This window comes from Anas platyrhynchos, chromosome 21 (genome assembly GCF_047663525.1).
Source record: "Anas platyrhynchos isolate ZD024472 breed Pekin duck chromosome 21, IASCAAS_PekinDuck_T2T, whole genome shotgun sequence".
Lineage (NCBI taxonomy): Eukaryota > Metazoa > Chordata > Aves > Anseriformes > Anatidae > Anas > Anas platyrhynchos.
In genome coordinates this window covers 16,490,454-16,511,150 of record NC_092607.1, presented here as the reverse complement: position 1 = coordinate 16,511,150, position 20,697 = coordinate 16,490,454, and the positions used below count along the sequence as shown (strand labels likewise).

Below are 20,697 nucleotides of genomic sequence, written 5' to 3'. Positions count from 1 at the left end.
ATGAGACCATGGAGAATAGTGCATTGTGCTATCGCCTTTGCCAATACTTAATTGTATTTGGCTTTACGGTGTCAGCCGTGGCCTCGAAAGCTCGGCACAGATACCATCAAATTCACATCATCAGTGAAGAGGGATCTGTAACACCTTCCAACAAGGCGAGCAAGAAATGTTTGAAACACTTTTCAAAATGCTGAAGCTGCGTGCTTTCCTGCCCTCTAGCTCTTCAGCGTGCAATACTTACCACTAAGAAAGAGGAGAAAGTTTTCTTATTTAGTCTTCTCATGTCTTTGTTCAAAGCTGAAAAGCTACAGAAATGGGAAAAAAATAACAGGAGAGACAACTTCCACTGTCATTCTATTGCATTCAGTGATTAATGGGGTAACAAGGCAGAGATTTAATATTTCAGCTTGAGTTCAATAAAAATACTGTGTATTTTCTGCCTAAAAGTAAGAAAGCTTAGTGGGATTCTTTTTAACATAAAATAACCTTCTTTGCAAACTGTTATGCTGAAGAAACATTACATCTTAAACTAAAATCAGCTCTACTTACTGGGTACCCTCCTATCAAATACTTGCTCCAAGATCTTTCAGCCCCCTTGGATGCTCACTCTGTTTGCTTACAGCTATCTGCAGCAAATGCACTTCGTTATAGTCTTACATAGGCCACAAGTCTTGTCGAATCTCATTCTAAAAATAAGTGTTGAACACTTAGCAGTGTGTAGAATTCCTGTTTTAAGCTGTGACTCCAAATTCTCCTTGGTTTACCACCAGAATGACAGGCATTTCAGCACATTCATGTGTTTTTCCCCTCGAAGCAAGTGCCCTTAAAAGGCTGTCTTAAACAGAAATAGCTGTGTGTTCACTAAAGGTAGTATTGGAGAAAAAAAATAATTATTGTTGTGCTTTGGATAGAAACTAACAGCAAAAACCAGTTGTCAGTCTTCTGCAATTTGTTATAATATGCTGGACCATGCAAGGTGCCAAATCGATGCGCATTCCCTATAGAAGTGTTTCTACTTGGTTAACCAGGTTAAACCACTTAGCTCTTATTTTATTATCTCATTAGCCATCAAAACAACATGTTTTAGGGTTCCAAATCAATGTAGATACATGGACAGCCCTTGAAAATTGCCAGAATCCCCTGGACTCCACTAATTCTAATTGAAGTTGGCACAAATTTGAAATGCAGGCAGCGATAAGCTGTTCTGAGTCTTGGAGCACTGTGGAGCAGAATGTGAAATGCTTATTATATGAGGTTATTTGATCAGATTTAACCATTTTAGGACAAAGATAATTTTGCTAGGGACCTAAAAAGTGGGTCAACATGATTATGTGCATTCCTCTACAAACCAGCATGAGGTGCAAGAGCAATTGTACGTGAACTTGGGGTGCCGAGCAGCAGACCTTGTGCACTGCTCGTGGAATTGATCACTCGAGTCCTTTCAGCCTTTAGTTTTCTATGAAATGAAAATAAATTTTGTACATTTTGTAAATGTAGGGTTGGTTGTGCAGGCTTTTGGCAGACTTTGCAGGCAATGGTAGCCCCCTAGCCATTATCCCCACTCCTCCTCCTCTTCTTCCCCCTCCCCATCCCTGATCATTGTCTCCATTTCTCCAGTCCTGTAGACCTGATACAATAAACTCTTCCAGAATTCCTTCTCCCTTTGTTGCTGTTTGCTACTGCCTCATTTATATTTTGAGTGTACTGATTGTGTTTTCTGCTTTCAGAGATTTACGTTTCAACCACATCAAGGAGATACGACCCGGAGCCTTCAGGAGACTGAAGAACCTCAATACTCTGTAAGTCCCACTCAGTGATCCTGCAGTGAGCTTATTTATTTATTACATTAGTGCTATCATAGTTTAAGGATGACCTTGGTCTTAGTTATTTCAGCCGATTTGCCCATACCCAGTTAAAGCTTTAAAATTCTGTTCTACCCTGGATCACGTGTCTTACAATTTTTAATTAAATGAGCAATTTAATAACTTTCATTTTGGTAGTTAACCTGTCTTTAAAAAAAGATTTTTTGTGCATGCTCTTACTGCCTGAGGATGTTTCAGCAGGTATGGCTGGAGCAGCCCATAATGGCCTGGATGGCAGAGGGATGCATTAAAAGTGTCTTTCTTTCCATGGCTGCCTCAAATGTTTCCTGAAGTGAGCAAGTCCATATAAATGCCAGTCTGTCACTCTGTTTTGCCATAGAATAAATACCTACCCCTACCCTACTGCAGATAGGGATGGGATTAGAAGGCAGTTCCTTGAGCCTTGCATCCCAACCAGGGCAGGCGTGCTCATGTCAGTCTGCTACACTACTCTACTAATGAATTTCTTGCTCTGCTCAAAGGAAATAATGGGAGCCTTTGCTGCCTCTTGCTGCCTTAAGGCTGAGGGTTTGAAGATAGATATGAGTACATCTGCACTGTGTAGCCAAGGCGTTGAAAACAAACCAGCCCCCAAATCAGAAACAGAAGCTGTGTCAGCACAGCACTGTGCTGGATGTAATTGGCCTGGTGAGGCTCAGATCTGATTATTCAAGCTGTTACATGGCGCTAACAGCTATAGGATTTCTAGGTTCAAGCTCTTTGTGAGGCAAACCAGCTAGTCTGAGAGTCTGCACTGCATGACAGGCGCATTCATATTTCCTGGGTTCAGACATCCGTGGCCCCAAAAAGCAAGAGAAAGTCCAGATTATTTTTTCTCCGTCTGACCTTGAAAGATCTGAAGTCCCTGATCCAGTAAAGATGTCAGTGCTGAAAGAAGGCAAACCCAGAAAATAAGAAGTTCAGTCAGTTGTAAGAAGTTGTAGAAAGAGTAGCAATGCAGGAGTAATTTGTCACAGAGAGCTGTTTAAAAGCTGAATTTTGAAAATCAGCATTTGCTGAAGTTTGTTCCACTGTGCATAGGGAACTGATTGACCAAACCAGCAGCACAACAGCTAGTTTGAGCTGAACCTTGGGGAAACCAAGGAGCCTGGAAGGCTTGCACAGGAGAAATGCTTCACATAATGGGCAGAGTTCTGTAAGAGATGCCAGGTGCAGTCCTCACAGTGCTTAAATGTAGACAGGTCCCTGGCACGTGCAAGACTTCTGCTTCTTTCTCCCTAAGTCCTGCCACTCTGCTGGATGGGGATATGCAGCCTAGCTGAGAAAGAAAGACCCATCTCTGAATGATATCTGTACGCTCCATGGCTTTGTCCAATCTTTTTGGTTACTGCTTACACATGCCCCTGGGTAGGGACCTCCAGGGAATTCCATGAACTGATAATGAAGGAAATAGGCGTGAACATACACCTACCATCCCTAATCTCAGCATTATGGATGCCAGGGCAGTAAGAGGGACGTGTTTTGCACAGATGGTGGACAGGCTCTCACACTTTCCCTAAACAGCATCCTACAGCTGTCCTCAGAGCCAGAATACTGGGTTGGCTAAAAAACACTGCCCTAAGAAAATATGGCATTTTTATATTTCAGTTCTGAAAATCAACTGTTTTTACAAATGAAACCTTTCCATTTAGATAGTTCATTTACTTTGTTTTATTTCCTGCTTTGGCCAGCAAGCTGGAAGAATCGGTTATTCTCACGCTCGCAGGAGTTATCGGGTTCCCCACAGGTGGGAGTTAACGGAATGGAAGTCAGACCTCACGTTCCTCGGGCAAGGTTCTCTCCAGGAACTTTGGTTTCTCCAATTCCCATATCAGAACCGACAAGAGCCAAAGAATTTGCTGATGTTTCCTAGACAGTAACCTTTTGGCTCAGGACTTGCATAGGTTTTCAAGTGATAAAGAGAATAAATCCTTAAAAATCCCAGAGAGAAGTGCTGGGGAAGTTTGGCCAGAGTATTTGAAGCACGTGGTTTAGAGGACAGAGCAGCTCAGGTTCCATATGCAGGAACTCTGAGATTGCTGCTATCTGCCGTGGGATTTACAGAAATAAAGTTCCTTAACCAAGTAAAAGCTTTTAAATGAGCCTTTTCCTGAAATCCTTTGGCCTGGCAGAGGAAGGGCAGCAGAGCCTGGTGCAGTTTCTGTTTTGCATCTCCTTTTGGGCAGGATGGCTGTAAAATATCCAAGTTTGACAGTTTATAAACCACCCTGATAAGGAAGCCTTTGTACTCTGCATTTGGAGGGAGAGGTGCAGAGAGGTGGGCTGAGAGAAGAGGAGCCTTTCCTGAACATCCCGTGGAGCTTTTAAACATCCTGGGTAAAGTTCAAACTTTCCCCTGGCTCTTCTCTCTTCTTTCCTTTTAGGAAAGGCAGGACATTTGATAAATTACAGAGCACTACTGAAATTAAAAACAGGAGCTCTGTTTGTCTGTGGAGGAGCAACAGTCATTACATGCTCCTGCCTTTGGGCTCCTGGTGCACCACCAGAGGTAATAAGCATTTATTACAAGCAAGCACCGAGAGCTTGCTTGTTGGCTGTCCACAACGTCGCGTGCACCAATATTTTTGGGCAAAAAGTCTTAAATCTGTAAGGTTTTCTCATCCAGCCCTATCCATTCCCATGTAGCTGCTGGTCCCAGAATCTCCTTTGTGTATTTTTAAGCCGTTACTATGTCACCGTAGTAAAAAATGTTAGAGCAGCAGGGAGCAGGAAGGAAAAAAAAAACCTCTTGTATGCCATCCGCAGAGTGCCAGCAGCTTTGCAGCAGCTGTTTTGCTCGAGTTGGCCGACGCCGGCCTCATCGCTTAACCCAGCATTAGCTCACAGCAGGTGCCGGGCCCTGGCAGAGAGCAAACACGTTGCAAGCCCGTGGTGAGAGGCAGTGTCTCATTGCTTCCCGGTCTTTGCTCCTTTAGCTCATCTCTGGGTGGGGATGGATGACAACACCGCTGTGTTACGGCCCTCCTGTGTGCTCCCCAAGAGGCCAGCACCCTGCCGCATTGACCCAACTGGGCGATTGCTGGTTTCACACCAGTGCCACCACAGCCCAGTAGTTGCTGCCATTTGTCCCTCCAGCTCATAGAAACCTCGAGTCCTGAGACCAAAGCAGTACTTATTAACTTCCCCAGAAGGTTTTTTTGTCTTCCTGTCCATGTCACGGGCACCCAAGGGAACAGGGACTGAGAGGAGACCACATCATGGTCTGTGCTTCTGCCCGTGTCCTTGTTCCGTCCATGTCCTCGCTCACATCGTGCTTCTATTTCCACCTTAAGTTACCTGTTTTCACACTTGTCTGTGTCTGTGAGTGCTTTGAAAACTATTTAGGAAGCATTATGTGGAACAAAAAGCACTTCTGGTGAGCTCTGCAGCTCTCCTTTAGGTGCTGCTTTCAGGGTGGCTGACAGGGACAGTGCAGGCCACATCGGATCCTCCGGTGGCTCCTCAGAGAACGCGGCCCTGTGAGCAGGAGGGGATGTTGGAGCCTGATGGATCCTGAAGTAAAGGTTTCTCTCTCACATATGGGAAACGGCTATTCCAAATCATCCTGTCAGCAAGGGAGAAAGCACGGCTGAACATTAAACTAACTTTTTCTACCCCTTTAAATGCGCTACGTGATGACTTCTGGTAATGGCGTGAGGGGAAAAAAAGGAGCTGCTATGTCACGCCGACTGCAGCATGTCGTTTGTCAAAGGAAAGGAGGAAAGGGAACATGTTTTGGGTATGAATGCCGGCCTGTCACATCATCTAATACATTCTTCGGAGTAGAAAAACGACTCGGTGAATGCAACTTAAGCCTGCGCTTGGCAACCTGGAGGCAGGGTGGGGAGGGAAGAGGGAGGGACGGTCAGAGAATAAATGAAACTTGGTGGGAAATGCTCTCTTAGAGGACATGGGCCAGCCTGTGTGGGGCTGGTGTTGTATCCCAAGCCTCCCAGAAGAATTTTCAAGAATAAAACCTGTACAATTGAGTCCGCCTGTTTGTTCTGAGCCAAATTCGCCAGCTGTCCTGGAGGGGAGCACCACACCAGTTTGCTATCTGTTGGTAAGCTCCAGGAAACATACTGCTGATATTTTTAATCGAGCTCGTTTTGCAACGGGGTGTGCTTGAGACATACATCAATAATGATCTTTCCAGCTTCTGTCTGCCAAAGCGTTTATTCCCAGCAGATCCGGTTAGCGGTAGGACTTAGCTTTCAATTCTCTGCAACTTAAACGGGTAATTGGGCATTTTGCTATTGATTGCAGCTGGGATCCGTATCCAGGTCATGCAAATCGTGGCCAGGATTTTGCACACTTCTTCGCTTGGGTGAACTGCACAGGAGTCAAGGAACAGACAGCTGTCCACAAGCCATCTGAAGTCTTTCTAGGATCCAGATGTGCTGTCTTGACTATGCATTTCCCTGAAAGTAGCTCTTTGGAATATGTACAGTATGAGGGACTTCATAAATTATCTCAGTTTTGAGTGTATTCCAGGACATATCCGTCTGTTACAATAGGGAATCCTGAGACAGGAAACAGAGATGGCTCCTTCCATACGCTTTTTAACCTTTAATCAGACAATGAACAATTTAAGTATCAGGCCATGAGATGAGAGACCTGCACAGTGAGTGCTCTTTGAACTTCCAGAGTTCCTCTTGTTTGGTTTGGATCACCAATTCTGCCCCCTTTTAACTGCCCTAAACAGCAGAGACACCGAAATGGACTCGATGAATGTTTTTCAATAGCACCAAAATTCAGCCAGTCGACAAGCTGCGATTTAAAATCTCCCTGGATTTCAGTCCGGGTCTAAACTCTCTGCATTAAAAGGTCTGTGTTAAAGGGTCAGCCAAGGATCCCAGCCCATGGTGGTGCAGGGGGGGCTCCTCAGCCCATCAGCATGCCCCTGCCCCAAGGGTCTGCTTGCTGGTAGCCATCTTGTGTCCTCTGTGAGTCGAGCAGTCGATGCCAGCCACATGGCAGGGGACAAGTGCCTGCATCCAGGGGAGTGATGTCCCAGCTGGCACCTGTTTATCAGCCTATCCAGCATCCTCAGAAGTGGGGCCAAGGATCAGATAGCAGAGAACAAGCCGCCTCCTTTCTCCCCTGGCTGAAGATGAAAGTGTGCTGATAGAGGGCAGGGAAGGAAGCGTGCGCCGCTGGTGCCTGTGTTGTCTTTGTCCTGTGGGTAAATAGACAAAAGTCCTCTCCTGCACCGCTCTTGAGCAGTCCTCGGGTGTTCGGTCATCAAACAAACCTTGGGGTTGCTTTTCAGGGGCTGGATTTCCACTCAGCATATCTGGCTGTCAAAGCACGAGAGCGTGTTCCAAGGGCTCGACATCATTTTTGCATCCTTATGAGCGAAATTGGGTTTTTTAGCCTCAGTCGTGTGTGTTGAGCCATTGCTCGCAGCTGTGCAGGAACTTGCCAGCATCCTTCTGCCTTAACCTCTTCGGGCTGCTTGTCCACGCTGCTGCTACGTGCAGCTTGGAAGTGGCACCCGAGTCCTTGGTGGCAGAATAGGTAATCAAAAGAGGATAGTGAGGTTTTTCCTCAAATCTTTACTGCTTTGGCTTCCAAAAATGTGTTTTTTTTTTTTTTTTTTTTTTTTCTCTCCCCTTCACTCAAGTACCATCTGTGCTTTTTGCACCTTTAATGTAATTCCTCACCTGAGGACAAGCTGGTGGAGGGCTGGTGCAGCTCAGGTACCTTGTGAAGCTGCCGTAACGCATCTGTGTTTCTGAGATCTTTCATCCTTGCATCCCTGGGGCATTCGATTGTATCTTCATCTTCTTTTCCCACGTGTTTTTGCCATTTTCCCCCACCTCTTTGTCTTTTCTCTCTATCCTTTACCTGCACAGATGTTGCTCCCAGGAAGGGACCTTTGCCAGAGGCTCTCTGATGTGCTGTCTACCCGATTTTCTTCATCAAAGGGGGGGCAGAAAATTGGGCTTTCTGCTGGGAAACCACTGAACCGTCTTCCCATGTGCCGTCAGGTGATGGATCATTTCTGAGGAACAGAGCTATCAGGAAAAAAAGGAAAGAGAATGAACTTGTGAAATGAGCTCCATGGGCAGCCTGGCCTGGTTTTGTGTTGAATTTGACCTGATACCGTAGGGTCTGGCTGCTTACAGGGGGAAGAGCAGTTTTTCCTAGAAAAACAGATCTTTGACATGCAGTCACAGCTCTTCTCTGTCCACATCTCCATTTAAGAACTTAAAAATAAGCATAGCCAGCGAGATCCTTAATCCTAGCCAGCAGGCTACGAAATCCACCAGCGGCCACCGTGAGGTTTGTCGGATCCAAAACCATAGGGAAAGACCCCAATAAGTGCGGTTCAACAGCCACGGCGAATAGCGAACCCTCATCCATTCAAGAGCTATTTGTAAGTGATTTATTTAGTTTTCTCAGCCTTGGGCTTGGCAGCGGTCGCAGAGGAGGTTTCTGTAGGGTTCGGCCGTGTGGTCACTGCTGTTGCACCCAGCATCGCTCTTACAAGGACGGGCTGCTCTCTGCTCCTTGGCACAGGCTCGCATTTGCATGCACAGTCATGGTAACGAAACACACAAGTCAGAGGCTGCCTGCCAACGCGATGTTGTCCATAGGTTTTGTATTAAAATCTGGCACGAGGCTCTCCAGATTGAAAGAGGCTGTTTCTGACTAGCTGTGGGACTCAGATCTATATCATTTATTTATTTTTCCCGTGTACATATTTGTATACAAAGAGATTAAAACAATGCCTTACCATTTAATAACTCTTAAAACCGATGAAGTAGCGTTTTGAACTGCTTTTGTGCAGTTAAAACCTGATTCTGCATGCCCCTGCTCACACATTAACACAACCATGCATCCCCAAAAACCTTCGGTAATTGTACAAAACTGGCAGCAATGATTTAATTTGTCCCTTCTCTCTGCTTTCGGCTGCCCGTCTCCCTTCTCCTCACTCTTTTCCTGGCCAAAATTGTAACTTTTGGGTGAAAGCCACCGTGACAAAAGGTAAGGAAATGTTTTTGAATGTTCCTTGCTGGAATGCACCTCTGGGCAAGAAATGTTCTCATTGACTTAAGTGTTGTGAGCATCCTGACTTCAGGCTGATAACCCCTTTAGATTTAAATTCTATGAAACCTGTGGATTAAGGATTTTTCAGTGGCCATCCAGGAGTACAAATGCCGTGAGTCTCTCTCATGCTGAATTCACCAGCTCTGTTTTTTTCTGTCTTGATCTGAACAGGCTGCTGAACAATAACCTGATAAAACACATCGTGAGAAGATCCTTTGAAGATCTGGAGAACCTGAAATACCTGTGAGTTGCTGTCTTGGTAGTTTCTTAACCTCTTGGAAATTGAACAGCCCACTCCCAGCATTGTCCAGTGAACTTTCTGTGCTCAGAATTTCTGGATGCTGATGTTGCAAATGTAAAACATTGCCCTTGAATCCAAGCAGAAAGCTCTGCTTTGGCTTCCTGTGTCTCTTAAAATACGACTGCTGAGTGGGTTGTCCTAATGCTTTTTTCTTTCTCTCCTGTTGAAAGCTACCTTTATAAAAACGAAATTCAGAGTATCCAGCAGCATGCTTTCAAAGGACTCCGCTCTCTGGAGCAGCTGTAAGTACAGACAAGTGCTCTTTGTCGCTTGAGTTTGTCGTGCAGAAGAGCCGAGCTGTTGGCTTGTCTAATCCCAAAGCTGAATTTCTGTGTACCAGCCACTTAGGAAGGAGTAGGATGAGGCTTCTGCTGTTTTGAGGTCCAACTTTGCAACGCTGCACTGGCTTCACTTAAAAACGGCTGGTCCCAGTAGTGATTTGAGGTAGTTAATACCAAGGGCTCTTCCTACTGATGTCCCGTATGTTTTCTTCTGACCCTAAACCTCTGGAGCATAAGAAGAGCCCAGCTGTGCTTTTAATTCCCTCTATGTCCAAAGAACTTCCAATGGGAGGAAACCAGGGATGTGTAGGATGGCTTGAAACAGGAGGCAGCTGGCCTGCTGTGTTTATGTCTGCTGGGACTTCTGGAGCAGTGTAGGGTCTGGCCGTTCTCCTGAACTGACGGTGCTGGTTCAGTTTCTCTCTTATCCAAACCTTTCCTGAAAGCGAATGGATGAAGTGCAAGCTGAGAGCTGGGATGGGGTATTTATGCAAGCCACCAGGGTGGTGGTGTTTGCATGCGCTAAATCATCTGGACATTGCAATGGGGAGAAGAAAAGGTGGAGGCAAACCAAGTAACGACCTTCCCTCCAGGCTGCGAGGCTCTCTGGGATGAAAGGAGCCTCATGAGTTTTCCTGGCAGCTGGAGCCTCTCACAGTGACATTCCTGCATCCTTAATTGCTCCCCTTCTGTGTATTGCAAATCCGTGCTGTTTATTCTGTCAGAGAGGTTTTGTTTTTTGACCGTTCGGGCTCCATGCTAAAGGTGAGATGGCAAGACTGAGGTCTGACTCTTCTAACGGGGCTTGCTGAACTGGGGTTGGATTTTTCATGTCAGGTGTCATGATATATGACGTGCATGCGGGTGAATTTGTGTGTGCTGGAAAGAATGCGAGCATAGGTATTTGAAATACAGCAATTATTTACATCACTGGAGAACAGGGAGCAAAGGTGAAACCACTAATTCATGGATTGTCCCAAACGGCAGAGTTTATGGGGCTGGAATGCAGCTAACAATTTTGCTGTAAAAAGAATAGGATCCAGCTTGTTCTCTAGGCTGACAGCAGAAGTGGATGGGGTATAGCTGCAAGCTATAGGTACTGTAGGAATTATAGCTGTAGGGCATTACAGGCAAGCTTAACAACGGGTGTGCTGCCATCCTTGTGTATGGTATGCTTTTTCCATCAGCCAGCTCAGCCGTGATTCCTGGGAGAAAACGGGAAGCAGAGACGGGCTCAGCTGTGCTCAGGGAGATGATGCTGGCCTCGGTGATATTTTAACAATGAGCGTTCCAGACTTGATGTCACAAATAAAAGAAAAGAAAAAAAAAAACAAAAACACAACAAAGCCACAAAAACAACAAACAACCCTTGGAAAGGCCCATCTGTTTTCAATCTCGGAGGCAGGCACGGTTCCAAAAGAATTAGCTTTGCTCAAATCCTACCCCGTGTTCCTGTACCCCACAAGCCAGCTTTTCAAGGAAAGTATAGCCCCCGATTGATGGACAATATCAGATGCTTTCCTCAAAGGCCAAAGCAGTGACAGCAGACATCTGAGACTTATTACAGCACATGCGTTTCCCTCTCCCCGCTCTTGCCCTCCACTGCAGGATCTGAGTCACCGTGCCTGTTTTGTGCTCTGATAGCGATCCATTTATTGTGAATCCTTCCATTACAAATCAAACAGCCACGCGGAGGCTTAGGCAATTATTTCTCATCCCAGGCAGCTACAATAGCAGCGAGTATTTGTAGACCCACGATTAATCAGTGTCTGCTGGAGAATGTATGCTTTTGTGTAAAAATCAGGGAAGAATTTGGGCAACTTGGAAACTGCCCCGAGATGCGTTTAAAGGTCAGGAACAGGTTGGTTATGTCAGTGCACACCACAGCTAACGGGAGCAGGGGATGTCAGGGTCCTTGCTGTGGTGCTGCAGACCCCAGATTTGTTTTGCTGATGGCAGGGGGTAACTTGGGGCAGTGCAGGAGGTCTCCTGGAGCTCTGCTGATGGAGCAGCAGGTTGGTTGCATGAGCAATAGCAGGGCTGTTCACATTAATGTACCATTTAGATGATGGTGTTCCAGCTGACTGCATTATCTCTGTCTTTGGAGGCTGTTTTCCTTCCACAGAACCAGAATAGCCTGATGACAGCAGTACCTAAATGTTCCTGCTCTTGTTTCTTGTTTCTGGGAGCCCCTGCTAGCATCACAAACAAACACAGGCTGGAAGAAGCCTCTGGATGCCTCTAGCCCAATCTCCAGCTCCAAGCAGGACCGACTTCAAAGTTTTATCAGAATGCTCAGGGCCTTTTTCTAAATATTAATTCTTGGAAAATTCATGATCCCTCTCAGAAATGTTTAAATTTCTAGGCTGGGGACAAGTGCTTCATAGTATGGCTATTTCTTCTCAGTGATCCAAGGCTGTGTAGGGGGATGTCGAGGCATTAGGAGCGAGGCAGGGAAAGTTCTTGGATGGTGGTTGGATGGGGAACAGCTGCTGCAGGCTCTTCATGAGTTTCATTCTTTCACAGTTTAAGGGAAGAGCAAATCTGATCTCCCCAGTGCGTGTTACAGTTTATTCAGAGAGAGTAAACAATTGACAGCACAGGGAGAAGCCAGTGTTGGCTACTATTTTTGCATGTGAAAATTGAAGATAGTAAAGAGAATACTGAGATGTGTGGTGAGTGATTATCTTTTAAATTGTGATCCTTAACCCTGTCCCTTGTGCTTTTCTCTGTGACAGCTACCTGCACTTCAACAACCTGGAAACCCTGGAGGCAGAGACTTTTAGCGACCTGCCTAAACTTGAAAGGCTGTAAGTAAAGATGTGACTTTCCTTGTGAGTAAGTGGGGGAGAAGACAGATAAAAAAACCCTTCATTTTGGTTAACAGTGATGTTTTTGTAGCTTGAAGCAAAGTGAGGTGATCTCCTAAAAGGAAAGAAGTATGGAGAGAAGCATCCTTAAAGAATCAGATTTTGTATACTTGAGAAACAGGATGGTTACTGAAATTATGTGGGAATTTCTCACCTTGTTTAATGTTTGCATTTCCATCTAAGTAGGAGTAAATCTAGAGAAAGTCAATCTTATTCCACTTGTAAGGTCAACTTAAGTCATTGTTGGGCAGCATATACAAAAAAGGAGATGGAAAAGGAACAAAGTCATAAGAATATCTGACAAGAAAAACATGCATCCTTCCTGAAAGCAGTTAGGAAACTAAGTCCTGTGTCCCCTGCTCCCCAGCATTGCTTGTAGTAAAAACATACCCACCAGGAAAAAGGCTCACGTGGTGGTTCCCACTCCATGGTGAAACCAACAGACCCTTCTTGCTGCAAGCAAACATGCATTACACCCATACTTACTAGGGAAACAAAACCGAGGGATCCAAACAACACCCTTAGAAAAATTCAGACCTGGATCAGTACGCTGTGGCTGATCTCAGTCTCTGTATTTGATCCAACAAAAATTCCGAATTTAAGTTTCAGAGGAAGGTTTGTCAACATCCAGGCTGCGCAGCTAGGCTGAACCCCCCTGTACATGTGCGTATGCAGACAATTGCACTCAACTCACACTGCTTTTGTATTGCTTTCCTGTTCCACCATCTACTAAAATTACTTCTCTGTAGTCAGTGGTCTTTTGAGAGTATTAGATGTAACTGACATAACTAAATTTCCTCCATTAAGGGAATGGAGAGTTAATTATTCCATCCTGCTCCCCCCTGCTGTGTTTCAGTGCAATTTTTTTTCTAAGAACTGTTGAGTCTTATCTACATGCTAAGAACCTGGAAGTGAGAAGTTGCTTTGGCTTCGTTCAGAGTATACCCAGGTTTGGCTGCTGCTGTCTGAATTAGATTTACTCATGGATTTGGGTCTATAACTACTCTGAGTTGTCTACTGGAGCCTTACTTCAACAGCTGCCCCTGTAAACTCCAATATCATCTGCAGGGGGGAAAGGTCTCTTGTAAACTGGAGCTGACCATGGCACAGAAAGCACAGGGTGGGTCCAGCCTGCAGGGATTTTGTGCCCTTTCTCCTCCCTTTGCACAGCATAAAGCAGATTAATTTTGAGGTTCCAGTTTAAATCTGTTACATCACATCTTGAGTCACCATTTCCAGTACACACCCGCTCCCTGCTTCGGTGTATTGCATTGCGTTCTCACATGAATAAAATCCCCATAGCTCATGGAAACAAACACAGTCAATTTAAAACTCCGAGCTCCATTTTGGTGAGCAACCTTTGTACTTCAGCTGAGTTCTGACCTGGGTTGTTATCATCCGTGTAGTGCAAATACTGAATAATGTTTTGGCACGGGTTCTTCCATTGCAGATTCTTGCACAACAACAAAATTTCCAGGATTCATCCAGGGACATTCTCTCAACTGGAATCCCTCAAACGACTGTAAGTAAAAAACATTGCCTGCAAAGAGCAATTGTTTATCTTCGATCAGACGGCCAGGATCTGAGGAAAAATGTGCCTGGTTGGCAAAGCCTTTAGTTGTTGCACTTCTAAGGCCACTGTGAAGTTTATAAAACAGTTTTGGTTGGATGCAAGAGCTGATTTAACCAGTTAGGAGTTGCTTCACGCTGGTGTCTAACTAAAGTCTAACTGGAAGCTTACAGATCAATAACACTGCAGGAACGAACGTTCCTGGAAAGTCATCCCAACCCTCTGCTGTCCTACGTGCTTTAAACCATAAAAAAGTATGCAAAAACGTGGGAAGTCCATGCCATGGATAAGACCTCAATCATATCTTAGATCCGTATCCTAACACAGGAGGAAAAATCGTAGCTGTAAAAGAAAAAAAAAGGTCATTTTGCTCAGTGCATGATTCTCACCCCATGAAGGAATGCCCCGCTGTGTTATTCCCGTGTAACCTGTCTCTTATTCTTACTTTTTGCTTGCTTAAATCTCCTAGTGCTTAGCTTTGTTTGGTGTTTTATGATCTTTGGATATGATGCATTTCCAATGGGGGGAAGGAGGGAAGCAAAAACTGAAGAATCTGGGGGTTCTGCCATGATTTTATACTGCAAGAAAATCGTGTGCTTCTCCCCACAGCGCTCTGTGATTTCTGCAAGCGGGTAAAATGCTTCGTATCTTTTTAACAGAGAACAACTTTTGTCTGTGTGGGTCGGAGAAAAAGGCACGGTGTCTATGAAGTGCTGTGTCATGGCCTTGTGCGAAATCTCACCTTCTCAAATGTTTGTCCATTAAGCCATTAGGCCTTTCTCCCGTGTCTTTTTAGATGGCTAAGGCTCATATACTGTAAAACTGTCAGTGGGGAAGGAGGCATAAGCTAATCTCCCTACAGCCTCCTTTATCTGTGCACACAGCCCTGTACGGCGTAATGAGGTCAGTGGAAGGAAAGGCACCAGGAGGTCACCATTGCCCCCATTCGACCTGGTTCAGGCATGTCTCGCAGTCACACGGTGATATTTGACCCAAGAACAGAGAAATCTCTAGCAGAGGCAGTGCTACCTGAGAGAGTTAACAAAGGTTGAAATCTCCATCCTCTGAGAAGTTTAAATATTTCATTTTAGCTCGTTAAATAGAACAATTGTCATTTAAAACTAGGATGACCGATAGACGACTGTGTTTCAACAAAATCATTCTGACTTGGTTAAGAATTTAAGAGCTATGGGGATTAAACATTTCTGATTTTCATTTGGGATATAATCAAATGCAAGGAAGAACAGCCGAGTGGTCCTTCAGTCCAGGGCTGCTCCTCTCTCATGCCCAGGAGAGAGGCAGCAGGTGGGGACACAGGCGGGAGGCTGGGGACTGAAATGTTTTCCCCTTGCTCTTGCAGGCGGCTGGATTCCAACTCCTTGCTCTGCGACTGCGATTTGCTGTGGCTGGCTGAGCTGCTGAAGAAATATGCGGAGCAGGGCAGCATTCAGACAGCCGCAACCTGCGAGGCTCCTCGGGAGCTGCACGGCCGCTCCATCGTCACCTTGACGGCTCAGGAGTTCAACTGCGGTGAGCCCTGCAGCCACGGGGCTGGGCTCTGGGCTAGGAAATGCTTCCCCCGTCTCTTTCCCTTCCTCTCTTCCATCCCGGGATCCTGCTTTCTCTCTCCTGTCGCTGCCAAACCAGAAATGTCTCGCTGGGGTCAGGCTGGTTATCAGTGTAACGCGGGGAAAGTCAACAGTCGCGTGCATGTTGAAAGCTGCTCTGTTTTGTCTGGCGGTTGTTGTCTTGGTTTTTAGAAAGCGTAGGGCCAGCACAGGATCTGCTGCAGTCAGAGGCTAAACCAGAAATTGGGAAATCTTGTCCCGCGTTGGGCTGAATGGAGTGGGAGCGCTGCAAGAGTCTCAGTGGCTCCAAACAGCTGCAAGCCCAAGTAAACACATGGTGGGTGAATGGCCGGATGCTTTGCCTGTGGCAGTGTGTTGCGTTTGTTAATCTGTTATTCTTTAAATTTAGATAATTTCTCCATGAACTAATCCATTTTGAAATGAAAGGCTTTGTTCTGAAAAATGACAAAATTAAACATTTCGTGGAGAGAGAACGACAGAACGCTGCCTTTGGTGTGCAAGCATCAGCAGGGCTTTGGCTGTTTATCCCCGATACTTCCCTGCAGCAGGCTTGGTTTGAGGTTGCCCCTCACCAGACACCAGCAGCCCCCCAGTACGTGCCAGTCCAGCTGTTTGTGTGGCCCTGCTGGGAGCCAGATGTGTGACATCAGGTGGGGCTTGAAGAAATTGAATTCTCCTGAATTCCACTTTTCTCCTACAATTTTATTTATTTATTTTTTTTCCTCTTTGACCATGTTGCAGCTCCATTTAGGGTGCAGCTGTGCAAAGGGCTTAATTGGCACAAACGGGGCCCGTAACCTCGAGGGGGTGGAGGGAACAAAAAGGGTCCAAGGGCAGCAGCTGGAACACGGGCTGGGACCTGTTGCAATGGGCTGTGCTGCACCACGAGCTGTCCCTGCCCTGCACCCGCTGCCGTGGTACAGCCACGATGGAAATTTGTCCCGGTTCAGGCATGGGCGCACAGCGGGATGCCTGTCAAATTAGCCAGGGCACCTGGTGGGAAGATTTTGCTGGCATGAGGCTTTTACGCTGGTGTTGTGCCAGCTGGGGAAGACAAACGATGCATAATTCAGCATAAAGCCCTAATGATGCAGACAGCTGATATCTGAGTCAGTGTGGAGCCTGCTGGCATGGAGTTAACCCACCGCTTCGGAGCAGATGTGAGCCAGCAGTGCGGATTTGCACCGGGTCAGCATTTTGTATCATGGCTCGTGGTGGTTTTGGTCTCTCCCTGGAATCCTGGAGGCTGGCTACCAACTCGTGGACTTGCAGGCTAACGAATAAAGGCACCAGCCTTACACTGGAAAAGTTAGTAGGTTCTCACTTAATTTTTTTTTGAATAATCCACCTGGTTTTGCTGGTGAGCGTAGAGATTGTTAGATGAGAAAGTATTCTGCTGAAACACGATGGAGTGCGTCAGACCATGGGCACGAATTCCTTCCTATTTTAGCACGTCCTTTCAGCCCGTTTGGCTCGCTGAGTGCTTGAGTGCATCTCAAAATGAAGCACGTAGTGAAAGGCTCAGCTGAATAGGGCTGGGACGATGAATTAGGGCCATAATGAATGAAACCCTGTCAGAAGAGAAGCGGTGTGATTTGCAGAGAGCTGGCACCGTCCGGATGGAGCAGGCGGTTGCTGAGAGCAGCAGGATGCCAAGGGCAGAAAAACGACCCACGTGAGGGTGCTGCTGACTTACAGGGTCATTTGGGGGAGCCAGGAACCAAATTTTGGGGCAGCTGTAGTGATCCAGCGTGCAGGCAGGTCTGGTTTCCTCCCAGTGCTGCCTTGGGCTTTGCAGGGAGCTGATCTTCCCTAGCAGCTGTTGATAATAAGAATGGTCACTGTGGACCTGCAGGGCTTGAATAAATGATGCTCTTCTTTTCCCTGGCACCTTTAGTTTTGCAGCTCTTGATAAGAAGTCTTGGGCTGGTTTTGTGTTAAATGCCCGTGTGCCTGGGGCTCTGCTGGTGCCTCGTGCCCAGGGGCTGCAGGATGGGGCTGCAGGATGATGTTTTCCCCCATCCATTTAGACTGGAGGTGCTTTTGTGCTGCTCTCGACTGGGTTGTGTTCCAATGGTCTTTTGCAGAGAGGCCTCGCATAACCTCAGAGCCCCACGATGTCGACGTCCTCCTGGGAAACACGGTTTATTTCACGTGCAGGGCAGAAGGCAACCCGAAGCCTGCGATCATTTGGCTGCACAACAAGTAAGTCGCACGCAATGAGCCCCGGGGTAGCAAAGGTTTCTACCAAGCGCTGAGCTCCTCAGCCTGCAATTACAAAAGCTGTTTCATGCAACGTTAAAAACTAGAAATGAATATTCCAGGTGTTGTATTTACCTTCCTTTTAACAGCGTTCTCTGATGGCCGTGTAATCCAAGCTATCATCTGTATTTAAAACGTTTCATGTGGATTGTAGTGGATTCCAGGAGTTTATAACTTTCCCATAAACACACTCTGCAGACTGAAATAAAAAAAAATAAATAAAAAGGAGAAAGGCATTTTGCGTTGCTCTAAGCCACGATGCTTGCTTTTTCTCATTGAAGGCCCAGTGTGCTGGGAGAACGCTTTTCTATCAGAGGGAAAATTACCGTGCTCCTCCGAAAGACAAGACTTTGCAAAGCAGCCTGCAGATTAATGCTATATGCAGCACCGCTGAAAAAAATATATGGCTCTGCTAGATGCCAAAGCATTTCTGGGAAATGCTACACAATAAAATATTCTGTGCTCAAGCAGTTACCCACTGAGGAAGCGAAGTTACTTAGCTGCTTTACGAGCTTCTTGTCTGTGGGAGTCTGAATAGGGCCTGGTTATTAATAAAAATGATCAATGTATGCTTCTTCAGCTAACTCCCCACCAGGCAAAGTTTCACCACGGAGCAAAAGTTTATGGCTGAGTGAAGTCCCCTGGAAGGAAGGTCTTGTTAGGGAAATGCTGGCAGGCTCCCAAAGATAGCATTGTAAGAGGGGTAATGATAATAAATGTTCCTCAAACAAGATATGACTGCAGCGAGGAGACACCGGGGGAATTAAATAAATGCCCAGCAAGCATATTAGTTTGCGTAGTGGATTCAGCTTTTGTCCTGGGGGGGAGAGAGGTCCCCTCTCCCTTTTCAATCACCCGCAGCCATCCAAGATTCCTTCACGTTGGGACAAATGGGATGCCGTGGTGGGACCTTCTGCTGCGGGCTGGGCTCCAGGAGTCACAGGTCACTGCAGAAAAAGGGAAGATGCTTCCTAGCTTGTAGGTCTCGGGCTGGAATCCGAGCCAGGGTAGGGTCCCGTTGAGACTTACTTGGAGGTTTTTGCCCCCTCCTGAGGCCCTTGAGCCCGCTCGAATAGAAATGGCTGCACACAATAACAATATGCATTCATTAGTATATTTGCACTCGGTAAATAATGAGAACAAGCTTCGCAAGCCTCGATGGCTGACAATAGCAGCGATGCTGTTGCTCAGGAACAGTGCGCTCTCCTGATGGGCCGTAAACGTCACACGGAATCCGTGGTGAGGGAGAAAGTCGCTCGCCCAGGGAGTGAATCAGAGCTGGAGCTGGAGTTCAGAGCTCTAAATCATAACTCTCGCTATAAACTTCATGAGGTCTCAGAGCAGTGCCAAGGAACGCCAATTTACTGCAGTGCGTGCAAAGCCCCCCTGCTCCGCTGGCAGCTCGTGGGAGGACCCCTTGGGCTTTTCCCCTTTCCAATTTTCCCTGTTTATGGCTGTTTTTCAGTAACGAGATCGACATGAAAGATGACAACCGCCTGAACCTGCTGCAGGACGGTACCTTGATGATCCAGAACACCAAGGAGTCGGACAAAGGCGTCTACCAGTGCATGGCCAAGAACATCGCCGGGGAGGTCAAGACACAAGAAGTTGTTCTGCGCTATTTTGGCACCCCGTGTAATTGAGCCTTGTTTATTCCTTCCTGGCCCATCTCAGAGGCATGGGGAGGGCTGGAAGGGGAGCTGAGCAGAGCTGGCACCCTCTTTTTTATGTGCTGAACTGGTCTTGGTGTGCTAGGGAGGAGAGTAATGGCACGGCACGGGCTGAGCTGTGGGGTGTCTCCTTCATGGGTGTCAGAATTTGGGGGGTTAGAGACTGGGGGTGATTTGGGGTTAGGGAGGGACTTGGGAGGCTGGGAAGAACTCTGCAGCATGGGGGCATCAAGTGGGGAGGGGACATGGGAGTGGGGAAGAGGCAAAAGACAGGGCAGTAGCTGGGCTGCATGAAGGGTTCAAGCAATTTCTGTCTGCGACTGAGCAGGCAGCAGGGCTCCTGGTTTCTGAAGCACTCCTTTCCTTCCAGCCAAGCCCACTTTTGTGATCCAGCCGCAGAACACTGAAGTGCTGGTTGGGGAAAGCGTCACCTTGGAGTGCGGGGTCTCTGGGCACCCCCACCCCCGCGTCAGCTGGACCCTTGGCACAGGCTCTCCTTTACCGCAGGATCCCCGTTTCGCCATCACCAGCTCTGGAGGACTCTTCATTCAAAACGTCACCTTCTCCGACCAGGGGCAGTACAACTGCAACGCCAGCAACACCGAGGGGTCCATCCAGGCGACAGCAAGAATCATAGTGCAAGGTGAGGAGCCCCACGCTGATGCTGTTTTGGGGATAAAATGCTCGGTCCAGGTGTGTGTGTTTAATCCCTGTGCATTGTGACTCATTAATTTTTATGCTCCCGTGAGCTGAGAATTAACCAGAGCTTGCTGGCTGAATTCTTGCCTGCTCCTCAGTCGTTGCTTTCTCCTCCAGATTCTCCCAGGTTTCTCCTCGTCCCCACTGATCAGACGGTAACCGAGGGGCAAAGTGTGGATTTCCTCTGCTCAGCTGAGGGTCACCCTCCACCCGTGATTGCCTGGACACGGGCAGGTACTGCCTCGCTTGGCTTGGGTTTTCTCTCTCTTCCACGCCACCACCCATGGGATGTGGGTGAGAAGAGCTAAGCTATAAGGTCACCCTTGAAACCCATGGAGAGCCTTGAGCTTCCTCCTCCTGGGACTTCCTACAGCCTTTGGAAAGGTGAGGTCTGGAAAACCCAGGCTGGTGGATATCACCGTGTGCCAGCTCTGTAAGTCTCTGATCTGCTCCTCCTGAGGAGCAGGAAGGTGCTGGTTCTCTGCTGACACACCTCTGAGGTTTCTTTTAGCTCAGGAAAAACCTCTTTGGGCCAAC

At 46.9% G+C, this 20,697-nt stretch overlaps 1 protein-coding gene across 2 annotated transcripts in view; it reads left to right on the top strand.

The window, feature by feature from the left end:
* The window catches only part of LOC101794631 (peroxidasin homolog), a 41,912-nt gene that overhangs the window by 7,505 nt on the left and 13,710 nt on the right, over positions 1 to 20,697 (top strand). For both annotated transcript variants that reach the window (XM_027472928.3, XM_027472929.3), the window contains exons 2-11: positions 1,728 to 1,799; positions 9,090 to 9,161; positions 9,390 to 9,461; positions 12,239 to 12,310; positions 13,821 to 13,892; positions 15,301 to 15,470; positions 17,617 to 17,734; positions 19,257 to 19,426; positions 19,832 to 20,104; positions 20,278 to 20,394. In XM_027472928.3, the coding sequence (XP_027328729.3) occupies positions 1,728 to 1,799; positions 9,090 to 9,161; positions 9,390 to 9,461; positions 12,239 to 12,310; positions 13,821 to 13,892; positions 15,301 to 15,470; positions 17,617 to 17,734; positions 19,257 to 19,426; positions 19,832 to 20,104; positions 20,278 to 20,394 (1,208 nt within the window). The remainder of the gene's footprint in view (positions 1 to 1,727; positions 1,800 to 9,089; positions 9,162 to 9,389; positions 9,462 to 12,238; positions 12,311 to 13,820; positions 13,893 to 15,300; positions 15,471 to 17,616; positions 17,735 to 19,256; positions 19,427 to 19,831; positions 20,105 to 20,277; positions 20,395 to 20,697) is intronic.